Here is a 15,484-nt window from a genome sequence, read left to right as displayed (position 1 = left end):
CCTCAGGAGCCAGCTCCATCATCCCTCTTCCCCTGGGAGACAAAATCCACCCCCCGCCTCCCAACTCTGGGCCCAAGCTGGGCCATCTTCACTTCCATCCCCGCCCCGCCTCACACGGTCATTCCCTCCTCTGTGACCGACTTTCGAGCCCACCTGCTCCTGCCCAGACACAAAAAAGCAAAACCATTTCCTTGTCTGACACCATTTATAGAGACTTTTCCTGCACAGTGGGCCCGTGCCGCACCATCTGCCACCCTGGTGGGCTCCATGAGCCCTGAGCTCAGGCCCGCCCCTGGTGCTTGCAAAGCCTGGGCCAGAGCACAGAGGGAAGCTCACATACTGTCATCTAAATATTTGACAGTTATAAATCAAGCTAACAAACTGTGAGGACATCCTCCTGCTTTGACGCAAATACACCTTCCTAATGACCTATGACAGATTTGAATTTCAAATTCTTGAGACTTCTGAGTGTGGTGGCCCTGAGAGCCCTTTTTCCTGGCCCAAAGCACAACCCTCCCCCCCTTTCCCTTCTCACCCTCAGCACTAGCCCACAATTTAAGGGAGCTCTTGCAGATGCCTGTAATCCTCCAACCCACACCTCCAAGCTCTGTCCACACACCACAGGCCCGCAGCTACCCTTGGCCATCCCTCCTACTGGCGAGGGGGGGGCGTCACATGGGCAGCACAGTCCACTCTTGAGAGGACAGAACCTGGCAGCAGGTCTAGGGCCAGCTAGGCAGACAATGTCAGGATCCCAGGTATTCTGAGCAGGGTCTAGAAGCCATGAGGCCCCGGGCATGCACCCGTCGGCCCTGCAGACTTGTTGCCCCTTGAGGGGGAGCTGGGGGCTAGAGGGCTAGAGCACACCCTCTGATGTGCACAGCCCGAGCTAGAGCCCCTCTTGACCCTGGACCCCTCTGCCTCCTCCCCTTCCCATCTCTGGGGCCTAGTCAAAACATCCTAAGATCTGACCTCCATCCTCCCAGGTCATGCCATGCTCCCTATGACCTGAGAAGGTTCTCCCCAACCCCTATTTTCTGGACTTCTTCTCAACTTGAAACATAGGATCCATAACAGAGAGCCCAGCAGTAACCAGGATCTTAACAGCAAGAATCAAGAATGCAGGCACTGGCGGGCCTTGGGACAGCTTCATGTAAGTTCAAGACCCAGGCCGGTCACAGGCCCTGGGCCTGCGCTCCACTCTCTGCTGGCCTCCAGGGTGGGAGGTCCTGCAGCGCCCTACCTTGGCCTTGGGCCTGTGAACCTTGACCTGAGGGGATATCTGGAAGAAGATACCTAGAGGAACAAGCAAGGCTTGGGAGTGAAACGTGGCGGGCTCCGGCCGGCCGTTCTTGACAAAGCCTTACCAGCTCAAGGAACTTCCTGTTTCAGATCCTGTTCCCCCAAAACAGAGCTAAAGCACCTACTTCACACGGTTGCCATGGGAATTAAAGGCAACTTGGCCCCGGGAAGAGATGGGAGGGGTTGCCCCGCCCTCCTGCCAGGCACCCTGCTGGCACAGCCGCCCAAGTGAAAAGCCACCTGCCCAGACCATCTTGAAGCTGAGGGCCAGAGGTGGTTTGGCTCTGCAGGTCACATACTCTTCAGAGAGGTGTGGAAGGAGGAAAGGGGGCAGAGGGCAGGCTTCTGCTTCTGTGCCATTCCCTCCCCCCCCACCCCCGTTCCGGTTTCAGCGGGGGAGCCCTCAGCCCAGCACCAGCTTCCACCATCGCCCATTTGGCTGTGGTGGTCCCGGTGCCGGCAGCTCTGGGCTTCCTAAGGGACCAGGGAGCAGCAGGCTCACAGATGGCCTGGGGGAATGTCCGTCCGGAAAGCACAAGCTCGAATCTGGGTCCTCTGTACACCTGTTAGTCTCCTCCCATGAATCCTTCCTGCTTCGATTAGCTCTAGAGAATTCCATTCCCTGCAGCAGAGCCCACGCCAAAGTCCCTACATTCATGGCTATTATACAGGCTAGGAAATGGAAATATTGTCTGCCAAAGCGAGAGGAGGAAGGGGTGGAGAGCAAGTTTTACGTCCTGGGCCATTCCAGATTCCTGTAGCTCTTTACACGAGGGGACGGGAGGCTGCTGGAACTGTAGGTCAGGGAAAGAGTAGGCAAGGATGTCGAGGTCAGGGACTTTGAGAGGCTACAACTTCCCACATCCCCATCCCTGTCACCATGCAACCCCCGTCACACCTGATCTTGTTTAGCTCGGCAAGAACCAGGAGGACCGGAGACGGGCTGTCAGAGATGCAGGGAAGGGCTCTTCAAGTCCGAGAAAGATTGGGACAGGGCCTCCAGTTTAGAGGGGAGCTGCGGACTTGGCACTGAGGAGGGAGGTTCACAGACAGCAGGCTGGGGCCCCAGGCCTAGGGGCAGAGGAGGGGGACCCAGCCCAGGCCAGAGAGGCAGCCCCGAACTTCACCTGGAGACTGGACCCCATAGATCAAGTCACAGAATTCTCCAGTGAGGAGTGGAGGGCAGGCAGATTGCTCTGAGTCAACCAGCCAGAGACCCTGCCATCTGGGACTCATGTCGGGATGTTCTGGGACCCAAGACAAGCATGAAGGAGAGGATGCTCCTAGAGCTCAACACCACAACTGAATTCTGGGGGGGGGGGGGGGGGGCAAGGCTGGAACAGGGCCAGGAACAGGCTCCAGAGTGACCCTCGGAAGGAGGAGGAAGACCCAGTGAATGTAGAAGCCCAGAACCTTCACCTCTGCCTCACATCTGGCACCAGGTCTCCTTTCTTGCAGGTAAAAGTGCCTGTGGGGCTAGAGGAGGAACAAGCATTGTTCCCTGGAGGAACAAGCATTCATCCATGTGGAAGACAGCAAATTCAGGGGGACCTACAAGCTACAGTTGGGCACTTGAAATCTGGGAAATGGGGTGAATTGGGGCCAAGAGAAAGTCCAGACCCAGAACTGGATTCTCCAACCCCATTGTCTAAAAATTCGAGAAAAGCACCTCAGCTACTCTGAAATTGCCTCAAGTGCTGCTGCTGCCCAGGAATAGACTTCAAGGGCCTTCCCAGAGGGAGGGGCTAGCAGTGCTCCATCCTTACAGACGATGCAGGAGGAGGCCTCAGACAGGGCTAGGGGAAAGCCGCTGAGTGCCGTGGCCTCAAGCCTCAGCCAGGCTGGGGGACCCCAGGGCAGCCCCAGCTGCAGGCCTGAGATGCTAGAGCTTATGAGACCCCAGACTCTGCCCCCTACCCTGACCCCTCCAGCAGACATGCCCCTCTCTTCTCCCATCCCACGACGCAAGTTCATCCTGAACCTTCTCCCAGGAAACAGGACACGAGCTATGGGCTGCTTGGTAAGAGCCAAGAAGCAGCAGTCTCAGGAGACTGTGGGCCAGGCAGCTGCCACTTTGAGACAGCAGGGCGGGGTGCCCCAGGGTAGCTGAGAGGAGATGGGACGCCAGCACGGGCTCAGACAGGGCTTTTCCAGAAAGATCCCCCAGTGCACACCAGTTCTCAGGGAGGTGAAAGCGATCAGCACAGACCCATTGGCCAAGGGCCACCAGGGCCATGGGGACACCTGACCCGGGGTCAGAGCTGCCACGTGCCACCGTGTGACATCACTCACAGAAGAATAGCTGGGCGCCAGCGAGTCCACTCAGAGGACCCCCATAGCGATCCAGGCTGAATCCAAGGGCTTCCGGGGGCGGGTGGGGAAGGGGAGGTGGTGGTTGTTGGCAGCAGTTGGAGAGCAGGGGTCCATGCACAGGGTGGCCTGGGGAAACGAGGAGGTGGGGCTTGCCCAGGCCCCACCTGAGCGAGGGTTTCCCTGGATGAAGACCTGAACTCCCTGCCAGGCCAGAGACAAGTTGCATCTCTTGATCCCTGAAGGAGCAGGGGCGGTTCCTAGCTGTGCAGGAAAGGGCAGCTGGGGAATGAGGCAACCAGGAGCCCAGGTCAGGGGTCAGCCCGGCCTGAGGTTGCCCTGGCTGTGGCCTGCAAGAGGCTACCTTGGGGTCCCACAGACACCTTGACCACCCGAGGCAGAACCAAGAGGCAGGCAGGCCTGGGAGAAGCCAGGTCCCGGGGGTCACGGGCCAGTGGCTGGGGTGCGCAGGACCGTGCCTGCAGAGACTTGCCTCTGAGAACCAGCCAAGACCCAGTGACGTCCCCAGTGCCCTGCAGGCACAGGGCTGAGCTTGCAGACATCTCCAGAGGAAGAGATTTTGCTGCTGTGGAGTAAGGGGAGGTGGGAGCCCAGGGGAGGGGACCTGAGCTAAGGGACTGAATAGAAGAGCAAATTTGTTGGCCCGCAGCTATGAGAAGGTCACAGAATAACCCTAGAACTGTGAACTCCTTCAAACCAAACCCGGGCCGAGCCCAGAGAGCCATCCCGGGAGCATGCTGCCAAGTGGGAGCCCGCGTCTGCGGGAGGACTGTTGGCGAATCTTGAGGAGACGGCGGTCCTGAGGGGGCAACTCAAGGCCAGAAAGACAGGATGGGGCAGTAAACTTCCTGGAGAAGACAGAAGAACCAGATCACCTGCGGACACTGGCTTCCGTGGCACAACCCGGAAAGTGTAAAAAGAGGGGTCTCCTCTGTCCATAGCGCCCAGATCCCAGACCCCAGCTGAAATCTCCGGTACGTGGGAGCCCCAGTCAGCAAGAAGGTTTTACCCCCAAGTGCCCACAAGGCAGACTCGTTGGGTGACATGTGTCTCGTCACTGGAAGAACACCTCCTCCCCCAGGAAGAATAAGTAGGTACGAAACCCACGTGTCACGTTTGTAGGATTCACATCGGCATTAAGATACCTGGGCGTATTTAGTGTTTTGGGTTATTTGTGCTGTTTGCTCTTGAACGCACCAGAGTCCTTGAAATTCAAATGGATTGTTTGTATATCGGGAATTATTTCGGGATTGTGATTTTCCTTGAAAATACCACTCATGTGATAAGAAGATTGGTACATGACAAGAGACCAAAGTCACCCTAGGAGCAAGTAGAAATCTGTCAGGATGTAAGGCTTTGTTTGTTCTTCAACTAAATGAAATATTTAAAAAGGAAAACAGATAGCATGCATTTCTGGATAAAGTTTGGGGCAGTTAAGGACATTTGATTAATTGCATTTTGTAAACAGGACCTAAATTAACCCAAATCCCCTTATGTGAATACGAAAATTTACTAGACTTATAAATAGAATGAGTCCTGTACCGAAATGAAAGAGCTAAAAGGTCTTTACATTTGTACCTGAGTAATAACAGAATGAGTCTTTCTGTTCACAAAAGCAAAGTTGTCCTTGAAGACACTTCCAAATTCCCAGTAACTGCAGATGACCCTAAGACCCCTGTGGAAAGGAACGTGGGAGTCCGAGTTGCTTAGGGTCGCAGGAATGGAATGACCTAGACTGGCCTGGACCCCCCACGCCCACCCCGGCTCAGGCCCACCTTGGGTCATGGCTTTGTATCCTTGGGAATAATGAGACCCCCTCCAAAAGGAAAGGCCCATGCTGATGGAGACGCTGGAGCAAAGTGTCACAGGAAAGTGTCTGGGCAGGGTGGTCCCGAGCCTCAGCCAGGCTGGGGGACCCCGGGGCAGCCCCAGCTGCAGGCCTGAGATGCTAGAGCTTATGAGACCCCAGACTCTGCCCCCTACTCTGACCCCTCCAGCAGACATGCCCCTCTCTTCTCCCATCCCACGACGCAAGTTCATCCTGAACCTTCTCCCAGGAAACAGGACACGAGCTATGGGCTGCTTGGTAAGAGCCAAGAAGCAGCAGTCTCAGGAGACTGTGGGCCAGGCAGCTGCCACCTTGAGACAGCAGGGCGGGGTGCCCCAGGGTAGCTGAGAGGAGATGGGACGCCAGCACGGGCTCAGACAGGGGCTTTTCCAGAAAGATCCCCCAGTGCACACCAGTTCTCAGGGAGGTGAAAGCGATCAGCACAGACCCATTGGCCAAGGGCCACCAGGGCCATGGGGACACCTGACCCGGGGTCAGAGCTGCCACGTGCCACCGTGTGACATCACTCACAGAAGAATAGCTGGGCGCCAGCGAGTCCACTCAGAGGACCCCCATAGCGATCCAGGTTGAATCCAAGGGCTTCCGGGGGCGGGTGGGGGAGGGGTGGTGGTGGTTGGCAGCAGTTGGAGAGCAGGGGTCCGCGCACAGGGTGGCCTGGGGAAACGAGGAGGTGGGGCTTGCCCAGGCCCCACCTAAGCGAGGGTTTCCCTGGATGAAGACCTGAACTCCCTGCCAGGCCAGAGACAAGTTGCATCTCTTGATCCCTGAAGGAGCAGAGGCGGCTCCTAGCTGTGCAGGAAAGGGCAGCAGACCCGTTCGGAGACCCGGTGGGACTGGGCAGGCTGCCCGGAAGTTGGCCTGACCACTGGCAGGCGACCCGCTGGGCCCCATACCCGCCCCTCTCGAAGGGCAGAGAACAGTTGCAAGCAGGCCACCGGCCAGGGGACATCATCCCCGCACATCAGCCGAGACTTGTAAGGCCCACACCCTGTCCGTCTCTCGGGTCTGGCTGAATGCAGGGACGATGGAGGCCAGGGGCCCCACAAGGCGAAGGAGGGCAGCTGGCAGAGGGCTGCCCAGGTCCTCAGGAAGAGATGCCACCAGGCCCCCTAGCCAGCCAGGCTTGTGGGGTGCAGGGGAACCGTGACCCTGTCATCTCCTGCTGGCCCCTGCTCTCTGGCACACACACTGCTTTCTCCCTTGACCAGGGTGGCGGCTGCCCATCCGTGGGCCACACACCTCAACCCTGCGTGCGGGGCTCCATCGAGAAAGGGAAAGTGGAAGTGCTGGGACACCCTCTTGGCAGGGGCTGGTGAGGGGAGGGGGCCAGGGGGCAGGGGGAGGGAGGGGGTCGACATTCAACACAGACCTCGGCCCCATTGTTTTAAATAAGAAATTTATTGCAAATATAGAAATTGATTCTCTCCATACAGGAATCTCCGAGTTGAGGAAAACAATTTCGTGCCATTCAGTTTAAAACAGGAAATCGGGAGGAGGGAGAGGCAGATAGAGGGAAGAGAAAATAAATGAAGTTATTACCCCCCCCCAAAAGAAGAAAAGGAGAGGTTTTGGGCCACACCCCCCCCCGAGGAAGGAAAGGTCCACACACAGCTAGGGGTCACAGGTTCATAGCCCAGGGCCGGGAGTCCAGCTCTGCAGTACCCAAACCAGGTGCCAAGCCAGCCGCAGGTGCCCACGGGGCTGGTGGCTCCTTGTGGGGGGAGGGAGAGAGCAACGGAGGGAGGAGGGGAGGGGGGAGCCAGGAGGGACCCCTGCCCCTGTCCAGCCCTGTGCTTGTTGGGCGAGGGGCAAGAAGCAAGAGAAAGCCCACAGCCTCCCACGCACCCCGTTTGACACCCCCTTCCTCTCCCTCAGCTCAGCAGCAGTGAGGGACCTTTAATGAGGCTTCTGAGGCAGGCAGGAGAGGCAAAGAGTGTAAATACTGGTTCTGTCTTAGAGGTGGGAGGACGTGGGTCAGGATGGAGGACAAGGAGCCCTGCAGCTCCTGGGACGGAGGGCGCACTGCGGAGCAGAAGCCTCAGTGGGGAGGGATGGATCGAGCAAGCCCCAGCCTTCCCGCCAGCCCCCCTGGGCACGGGTCAGCCCTGCCCCCTTAGGCCCCTCAGGGTCAGACACCCCCAGTGCTGCCACCCAGAAAGAGCCCCATTCCCCCCGCTGCTCAGCCACCAGTGGGGTGGGGTAGGCTCCCTCAGAGGGGGTGGGGACACCTGAGGAGCTTCTTGGGGACACCCAGCCACGCCTCACCCCCTCCCCTCTGGTCTGGTCCTTGCAGCTGGTGGGTTAGTCCTCCCAGCCGGGCCCCTGTCAGAGGGGTGCCCTGAGCCCCTCCCCCATGCCCTGAGCACCATCCCCTCCGTTTTTATTTTTTAATTCTCCACACAGTGTCCCCCACTGGGGAACATTTTGTGGCTGTCCCTTGTCTGCACAGGAGGCCTTTACAAGCTAGGGCCTGTTACTCCTGGTCCCCATGCCTGGTTCCCCTTCCTGGACTCGGTCCAGCCCTATCTGGTTTCGAGACCCTAGAAGATTTCCTTCCTTTCCTTTCCTGAGCTTCTGTTCCCTCTCTGTCAAATTTCCAGGAGTGGGGATGCTGAGCGGCTTCTAGTCCGCAACTTGAAAGAGCCCCAGGGCCAGGCCCAGCCTCTCCCCTGCCCCTCCAGCCCTTGGGGCCCTGCAGGCCTACTCTTGCTGTCCCGTGGGTCTTTCCACTCCCACCACCCCACAGATAGCCCTACCCTACCCCACCCCCAGCCTGGACTGGGGGCAGCCTCCACAGTCCTCTGGCACTGTCCCCTGGCCCCCTGGGAGCCGTGCAGAGGGGAGGGGCCTCCCGCAGGTAGGGGCAGGCCCTGGGACCCCTGTGGAGGTATCTACACTACACTAAGGTGTTTTTTTGTTTGTACCCTCCCGCCCCCGACCTCTGCTTTTCCCTTCTGGAAAACCATTAGCTCCAACAGAGGGTTAGCAGCGCCAGCCCTCCCAGTGACAGTAGCCCTCCTGGTGCCACCCTCCAGCGATAGGTACCCAGGAATTTCCTCTGGAGATGCTCTGACAGTGACAGCAAAGCCCAGGCACAACCCAAGGTAAGGAGGCCTCCTCAGGAGGTCCAGGGTACAGCACCCACATCTCCTCCTCTTCCTCGCCCTCCGCCTTGCCCAGTAGCTTCCCCTTCCCTTCCCTCCTGCCTGCCCACCCTCCCCACCTGCCCAGGCTCCGGCCCAGGCCCACCGTGCTCATCGCCATTACAAACACAGGGCCTCGGCCAGCCTGACGCCTCAACGGGAATGTTCATTTGTGTCTCGTATTTTGCTCACGGCTGGGAGAAGAAGTATCCTGAACAGGAAGATATAGGACACAGATGCAAGAAAGCCTCCAAGGTGGGCTACGGTGCACTGGCACTTTTCCCAGGTGGAGGGCACTGGCTGGGCAGCTGAAGATACAGCCTGGCTGGGAGGCCAGAGGCCCAAGTTAGATCCTGTTCTGTCTCCAAGGTTGGCGCGATCTAGGTTGTGAAGGCTGATTGCCTCCCAAGGTGGCAAGACCCTCGCCATTAAGACGGAGACCTAGCCTTAAAGCCCCCAAAGTAAGATGGCCTGCGGTTTTTAGAGGTCATCTTCAACCAGGAATGATGGGGGAATGGCAAGGGTGGGGCTCCCGCACCTTCCAAGGGTGAGGCTCCCTTCCTTCCCCGGGGGAAGCTCCATCTCCACTGAGGCCAGGCCACCCTGGGCCCCAGCTCCTTCCATGGGCTCCCCCCCACTCAGGGCCCCAAGCCTCCCCATAAAACCACCCATGAAGCCCTGAGCTCTCAGCCCCCAGTATTCAGCAGTGTGACTGTCCCCCCACCAACCTGATGGCCAAACCACCCAGCCCTTCCCTCTTCAGCACCCCCCATCTTCATCTGAGAAGGGCAGCAAGTGGGATAAAGAGGTCCTCCCATGCTCCCTTCCCTGGGGCTACCCTTCTCTGGCAGGGAGGAGGGGGAAGGAGGAGGGCACGAAACTGGGACCCACAGGGTGAGGCAACGCTTGCAGGATCCACCATTCAGAAAGACAGGAGACGGGTACGGGGTGGGGGCTGTGTTTCGGTGGCACCTGTTTTGGGTCTTTTGCAGAGCTGGTCCCTCCCCAGGTTTCAAGAGCTGCTTGTCAGATCACAACAGAGGGAATGTGGGCAAGAGGGGGTGGCGGGAGGGGGGCCTGGGAGTCTGGACAAACTGGCACATACACGACAGATGTTTGCTCAGAAAAATACAGTAAAATCGTCATGCAAATATAACAGGAATCTGCTTTCTCACACCACTGGCTTTGCCTGCTTGCTGTTCTCAGTTTTGCCAATCTGGTGTGAGGAGGGGTTGGGGGGGCCAGGTTTCAGGGGCTGAGGGAGGTCTGCTCTGCGTTATCCTGCTGGCCCCCTCCTCTCTATTCCCCAGAAAAACAGTCCTTTCTTTGCAAATGTCACTCCCAAAGTGAGCCCTGGGCTTGGTCTGTCGCCCAAGTGGGTGTAAGAGAGGCGCTCCGTTGAGCCCTGGCAACCCTCCAAAAGACCTCCCCCAGACCCTACCCCTGGCAGAAAGGTCGCTAGACACCCCCACCCCAGCCCAGGAGATGGCACTAGCTTTCCTGGTCAGGACCGCCCCCTACACACAGTACAGGTCTTGATCCCACCCCAGTGCCCACTCTCACCCCACAGCCACACTCCCCAAATCTCAAGAAACCCAACGGGGTGACAGGCCAGAGGCTAGGGGTCTCCAACAGGGCTGTGGGGGGAGCTGAGTGGGCTCCTCCCCATCCTGAGGTGGGTGGGGAGCCAAGCAGCACATTGGCAGGTGGGCAAAGCTATAGTTGTCCCCACCGCCCGTTGGCCCACGTCCTAACCAAAGGTGAAGGGCCCCTCAGCACCCTGACAGTGTGCTCAAGCCCCCACAGCCTCAGGACCCCAGGTCAGCCTCCCCCAGCCCCCAGACTCATCCCTGAAAGCCCCTAGCTGTGAGAGAGGCCACAGCCACCTGGCCCTGCCCTCCCTTACCACCCTCCACCGCCCACACTGAGAGAGAACCCCCAGGAGCCCAACAGTCCCAACTGCCAGGCCCTGGGTTGCCATGGAGACAGAAGCTGGCCAGGAAGAGGGAGGGGCCCCAAGAACCTGCCTGCGCTCCCCCCCCAGCAGGGAGGGGTGGTGCTCACTGTTTGTGCTTTGTTCGATGTTGGGTGGGGGTCTGCAAGGGGAGGAGCGGCCATTTCCATGGAAACATGGGAGCCCCTCTGGCCAGAGGGTGGGGAGGGAAGGGCAGCCAAGAAGTGGTGGGTGAGTAAGCCTGGGAAAGCCCTCCTTCCCCTGGGCAGGCCGAGAGATGCTGCCCCCGAAGTCCCACCTGGGGGTCAGGCAGGCGGGAGGCCAGGACGTGCGGGCACAGGCAGAGAGACCCCCGTGACACCCTGCCTCCCCACTGCTCCCAGGCATCACAGTTCACTGCTGCCCTCTGGGATGAGTAGGGGCCCTAGGGGCCCAGAGAGGCTGGGGGGTGGGGCAAGGGGGCCTGCACCTGAGAGGCGGTGGGAGCTGGCCCGCTGCTCTCTCCTCAGGCCCCAGAAGCAGCTCCCAGGCTACTTGGAAGACACTTGAAGGGGGCTGGTGGAATGGCCCCGTGCCTCTGGTGCCTCTGCTCCTTTCTCGCAAGCAAGACCTCCCATCTCTCCTGGGTGCTGGCAAGGGGGCGAAGGACCCCCAGTGTGATGAATCACAGCTCCACACTTGGGGCGGGGGGCATGGCTGTGGGGCTTTCTAGAAAGGAAGAGCACCTGCCTGATTCTCAAGTTCCTCAGCCCCAGGAGACCACAGCTCCGGAAGGGGGTGGCGGGCAGACGAAGGGCGGGGACACAGCATGGGGCTGGGAAGTTGGGCAAGGGCCTAACCTGCCACGTGTGGCCCTGGGGTTATCACCTCCTTTCTCTGAGCCTCAGTTTCCCCAGCCATAAAGAAAGGAAATGATGCCCAGTGTCTGCCTGGTGCTAAATCTCCATGTGAGTGACCTGTCCCCAGAGCCGGGGGTGGGAGAGGGGAACCCTCTCCCCGCCCCGGACTCCTCTGCCCCCAAACCCATCCCTAGTCCCAGAGCCCCGGAACCCACACCCCCTTTCAGCTTCTTTCCTGGCCTGCGCCCCGCCCCCCAGCCCCGCACACCCCAGCAGAGTCCCTGGGCAGCACAGTAAAGACGACTGGTTTCGGTATCAGTGTGTAAACTTTAAGGAGAACGTGTCTTTGTTTTCCTGTCCGTTATTGTCGGGTGGTGGTTGTTCACAGTCAGGTGGTGGTCAGGTGTGTGCATGGGTGCGTGCGTGCGGGTGTGCGTGTGCGTCCACTCCTCGGCCTCGGCCCCAGCGCCCCCCGTCACCCCCCTCCCCGCCCCGGCCGGGCCGCCGGGCCCTTCCCCACGAGCCCCCAGCCCTCCCCCTCCGGCCTCACCGGGAAGGAGAGGGTCACAGCTTCTGCTGGGCCGAGACCCCCTTCCAGTAATCGAGGATGTCGTGCAGGTCCTCGTCCTTGGCGAACTGGACCTTCTTGCGCAGGGCGTGGCCTGCGGCCATGTACACCTCCTCCCGGTGGTGCTTCTTGTAGGGCCGGAAGCGCTCCCAGATCTTGTGCGTGCTCTCGGAGGAGTACTCAGGGCTGGACGAGTAACCTGAGTAGTAGTGTCTGGGGGAGAGCTGCGAGTAGGTGGAGTCCCGCTTGGAGCGGGTCAGCGGCTTGAGGAAGGACACGCGCTGGCTCAGGCTGTCGGCGCCCTCCTCGTAGTACAGCGCCGGGAAGCTGTGCCGGTGCTCGCTGCAGTGGAAGGCGGGCTTCACCTCCAGGTGGTGGATGCCGCCGCCGCCGCTGCCCGCCGGCACCAGCGGGAGCCGGTCCAGCGGGCTGTTGAGGGGGCTGCCCTTCTCGATGTACTTGGAGTCGCCCTTGGCCAGCCCCGCGGCGGCAGGGTGGTCGGGCACGTCCAGGCTGAAGACCTTGGCGCTCTTGATGGAGCCGCTGGACGACACGCTGCAGGTCTTGCGGGCCACGGCGGCGTCGGCGCTCAGCTGGCGCTGGAGCGGGTGGTGGGAGCTCTCCTTGTACGGGGGCGAGAGGAAGCTGGGCCGCTCCAGCGCCCCAGGGGGGGCGGCCGAGGCGGCGGCGGCGGCGGCGGCCGCGGGGAGGGACTGGCACTCGAAGGCCAGCTCGGGGTCCCCGCTGCCGCCGCCACCCCCCAGAAACGAGGCCGAGTCCAGCTTCAGGGCATCGATGCAGTTGTTAATGATCTGGTTGACCTTGTCCACCTCCTTGGCGATGGTGGAGATCTCGGCGGCCGAGCCCTGGCCGTTCTCCAGGTCCGGGAGGTCATCCTCAGGCCGGGCCAGGCCATCCCCACCCGCGCCTGTGCGCACCTCGATGTAGTTGCCCTTGGTGGCCACCTTGGGGGTGTCCAGCCCAGCCTCCAGCCCCTTGGAGGTGGGCAGCTTCTCCCCAATCATGGAGGGGATGGAGGACATACAGGACACGGGCAGCACGGGAGGTTCGCCCAGCTTCTGGGCGGCGTGGACCACAGAGCCGGCATCCACATCCGCCCCGTAGCGCATCTCCAGTATGGTCTTCTTGACCTTGACCGACTTCTGCTTCTCCTCCTGCATGCGCCGCTTGCGCAGGCAGTAGTAGACGGCGCCCAGCACGATGACCATGCCGAAGAGGCAGCCCAGGATGGTCATGATGTAGTGGGTGGTGGTGGAGGTGCTGGGCGCCAGGTCGCCCGGGACGGGGTCCCGCGTGGTGAAGGTCAAGCAGGTGTGGTTGAAGCGGCGGCTGTTGCGCAGCGAGGTCACGCAGAAGGTGTACTCGGTGTGCGCCCGCAGCTTGTCGAGCGTGACGATCTCCTTCTTGTTCTTGAGCGTCATGACGTCGGAGAAGTAGCTGTTGTTGTACTGGACCAGGACATACATCTTGCTGTAGGGGTGCGGGATGATGACCACCAGGGTGGCCGAAGTGAAGGTGACGTGGTGCAGCTTGATGGCGGGCCCCGCCGATGCATCTGTGGTGGACGAGGCCGGGGGCTCCACCGAAAGGATCTCGTCGGGGTTGAAGCCCGAGTTCTCATCGGGCTCCCTCTGGGCGTCGGTGGAGTAGGGCGTGGGGTGGCTCGCAGGCCGGGCGGGCAACGAGCCGTTGCGGCACTTGGCCTGGAGCACGGTGATGGCGTTGAGGCTGTGATAGGGCCGGGGCACCAGCAGCGGGTAGCCGGCGAACTCGCGTGGGGACTCGCACTGCAGCCGGTCGTAGTTCTTGGTGACATTGTTGAAGACCACCAGCCAGGCGAGGAAGCCGAAGAGGTCACACTCACAGTTGAAGGGGTTGCCGGCCAGCTCGCACACCATGAGACTGGCCAGGCTGGCGAAGGTGGCGCCGTCCAGGCGGCTGAGGCGGTTGGAGGACAGGTCGATGCTGATGAGGCTCGGGCACTCAGAGAAGGCGGCGGGCGTCACCACCTCGATGAGGTTGTGCTGCAGGAAGAGGAACTGCAGGCGGCCCATGCCGCGCAGCATGCCCTCCGTCAGGTTGCTGAGCTTGTTGTACCCAAGCTGCAGCACCTGCAGGCTCGACTGGCCCAGGAAGGCGCCGTCCTCGATGTAAGAGATCTCGTTCTTGGTGAGGTTGAGGTCGGTGAGGTTCCCGAAGCGGTTGAGCGAGGAGTAGAGCACGGCCTTGAGCTTGTTCTCGTTGAGCCGCAGGTCGTGCACGGTGCTGTTGATGTGCTGCGGGATGGTCTCATAGGGCGGCTGGTTCTGGCTGCAGATGGCCAGCCACACGTACCCCTTGTCGCCCTCGATGAGCCAGCAGTCGGCGCGCACGGCGCCCGGCCGGCACACGCACAGCAGCGCGGCGGCGCACAGCCCCAGGCGCAGCATGACGCCGGCCGTGGCCCCCCTGGAAGGCCGGGCTTGGGGTAAGGGGGGCCCGGGGCACAGGGGACCTAGCAGCGGGAGGCTGGGGCTGGCGGCACAGTCCTCCCTGGGGCCGCCACCATCTTGGGGGCGACCCCCGGCACAGGGGTCCCCCCGAGGGAGCAGACGCGGCCGGTGCCAACCGCGGTAGAGGGCGGCGGTGGGGGGGGGGTCCTCTCAGGGGTGCTACTGGCAGGCGTGGGCCACCGAGGATGGGCCTGGGACGCACCCCCACCGCCTGTTTCTGGAAAGGTGCACGGGCTCTCAAGACTTCCTCTCCCTCCTCCTCCTCCTCTTCCTTGTCTTCTTCCTCCTCCTCCTCCTCCTCCTCTGGTTCTAGGCTCAAACTTCAGACGATTCCCACGATTCCCACAGGAGGCTGGAGAATGAAGCTCTGAGGAGGGAGCTTGAGAGACGGGACAGGAAGGAAGAGACCCATCTGTCTCCTGGCTCCTGAAAGGCAGCACCGAGAGGGGGGACAGATCAGTGAAGGCTCAGAGCAGCCCCAGTGAAGCTCCAGCGGGGCCCTGCTCCTTCTCCACCCCTCCCCCGGGGGCCCTTGGTTTCAGCAGCACTCTGGGGTCCCTGTTGCATCAAAGAAGGGAGGGTGGCAGGCAGCGAGAGAGGGAGGAGGGGGTCAAGAGGTCTGGAAGGAAGGAGACAAGAAACAAGGAATAGGAAGAAGGGGACAGAATCTGAGGACGGTGGGCAGAGAAGGAAGACAGGACAGTGACAGGTCAGGTGCATGCGTGTGCACACACATACACAACACACACCTCAGCACTCCTGTCCACACTCATCCACCTGCCTGCACAAGGACCCACATGCCCTCACGTGAGCCAGAATGCAACCCACGCCCACAGTCTTCTGTTGGACAAATGGGCCCTTACACACACGACCACATACCCAGGCAGGCACCTTCCAATCCAGGAAAGGAATTAAGAAGCCCAACAAAATGCCTTCTCCCCTCCATACCCAAAGATAAATAATTCATTTGTTGTGTAACCGCTCT

General features: G+C 60.6%; 1 protein-coding gene across 6 annotated transcripts in view; it reads right to left on the bottom strand.

Moving 5' to 3' along the window:
• Positions 1-6,861: 6,861 nt before the first annotated feature.
• The window catches only part of ELFN2 (extracellular leucine rich repeat and fibronectin type III domain containing 2), a 57,390-nt gene continuing 48,767 nt past the window's right edge, over positions 6,862-15,484 (bottom strand). For all 6 annotated transcript variants that reach the window (XM_072844071.1, XM_072844068.1, XM_072844067.1 and 3 more), the window contains one exon: positions 6,862-14,925. In XM_072844071.1, the coding sequence (XP_072700172.1) occupies positions 11,983-14,436 (2,454 nt within the window). In that variant the 5' untranslated portion in view covers positions 14,437-14,925 and the 3' untranslated portion in view covers positions 6,862-11,982. The remainder of the gene's footprint in view (positions 14,926-15,484) is intronic.

The sequence above is a fragment of the Canis lupus genome, chromosome 11 (genome assembly GCF_048164855.1).
Source record: "Canis lupus baileyi chromosome 11, mCanLup2.hap1, whole genome shotgun sequence".
NCBI lineage: Eukaryota > Metazoa > Chordata > Mammalia > Carnivora > Canidae > Canis > Canis lupus.
This window is presented reverse-complemented; position numbering and strand designations above follow the sequence as displayed.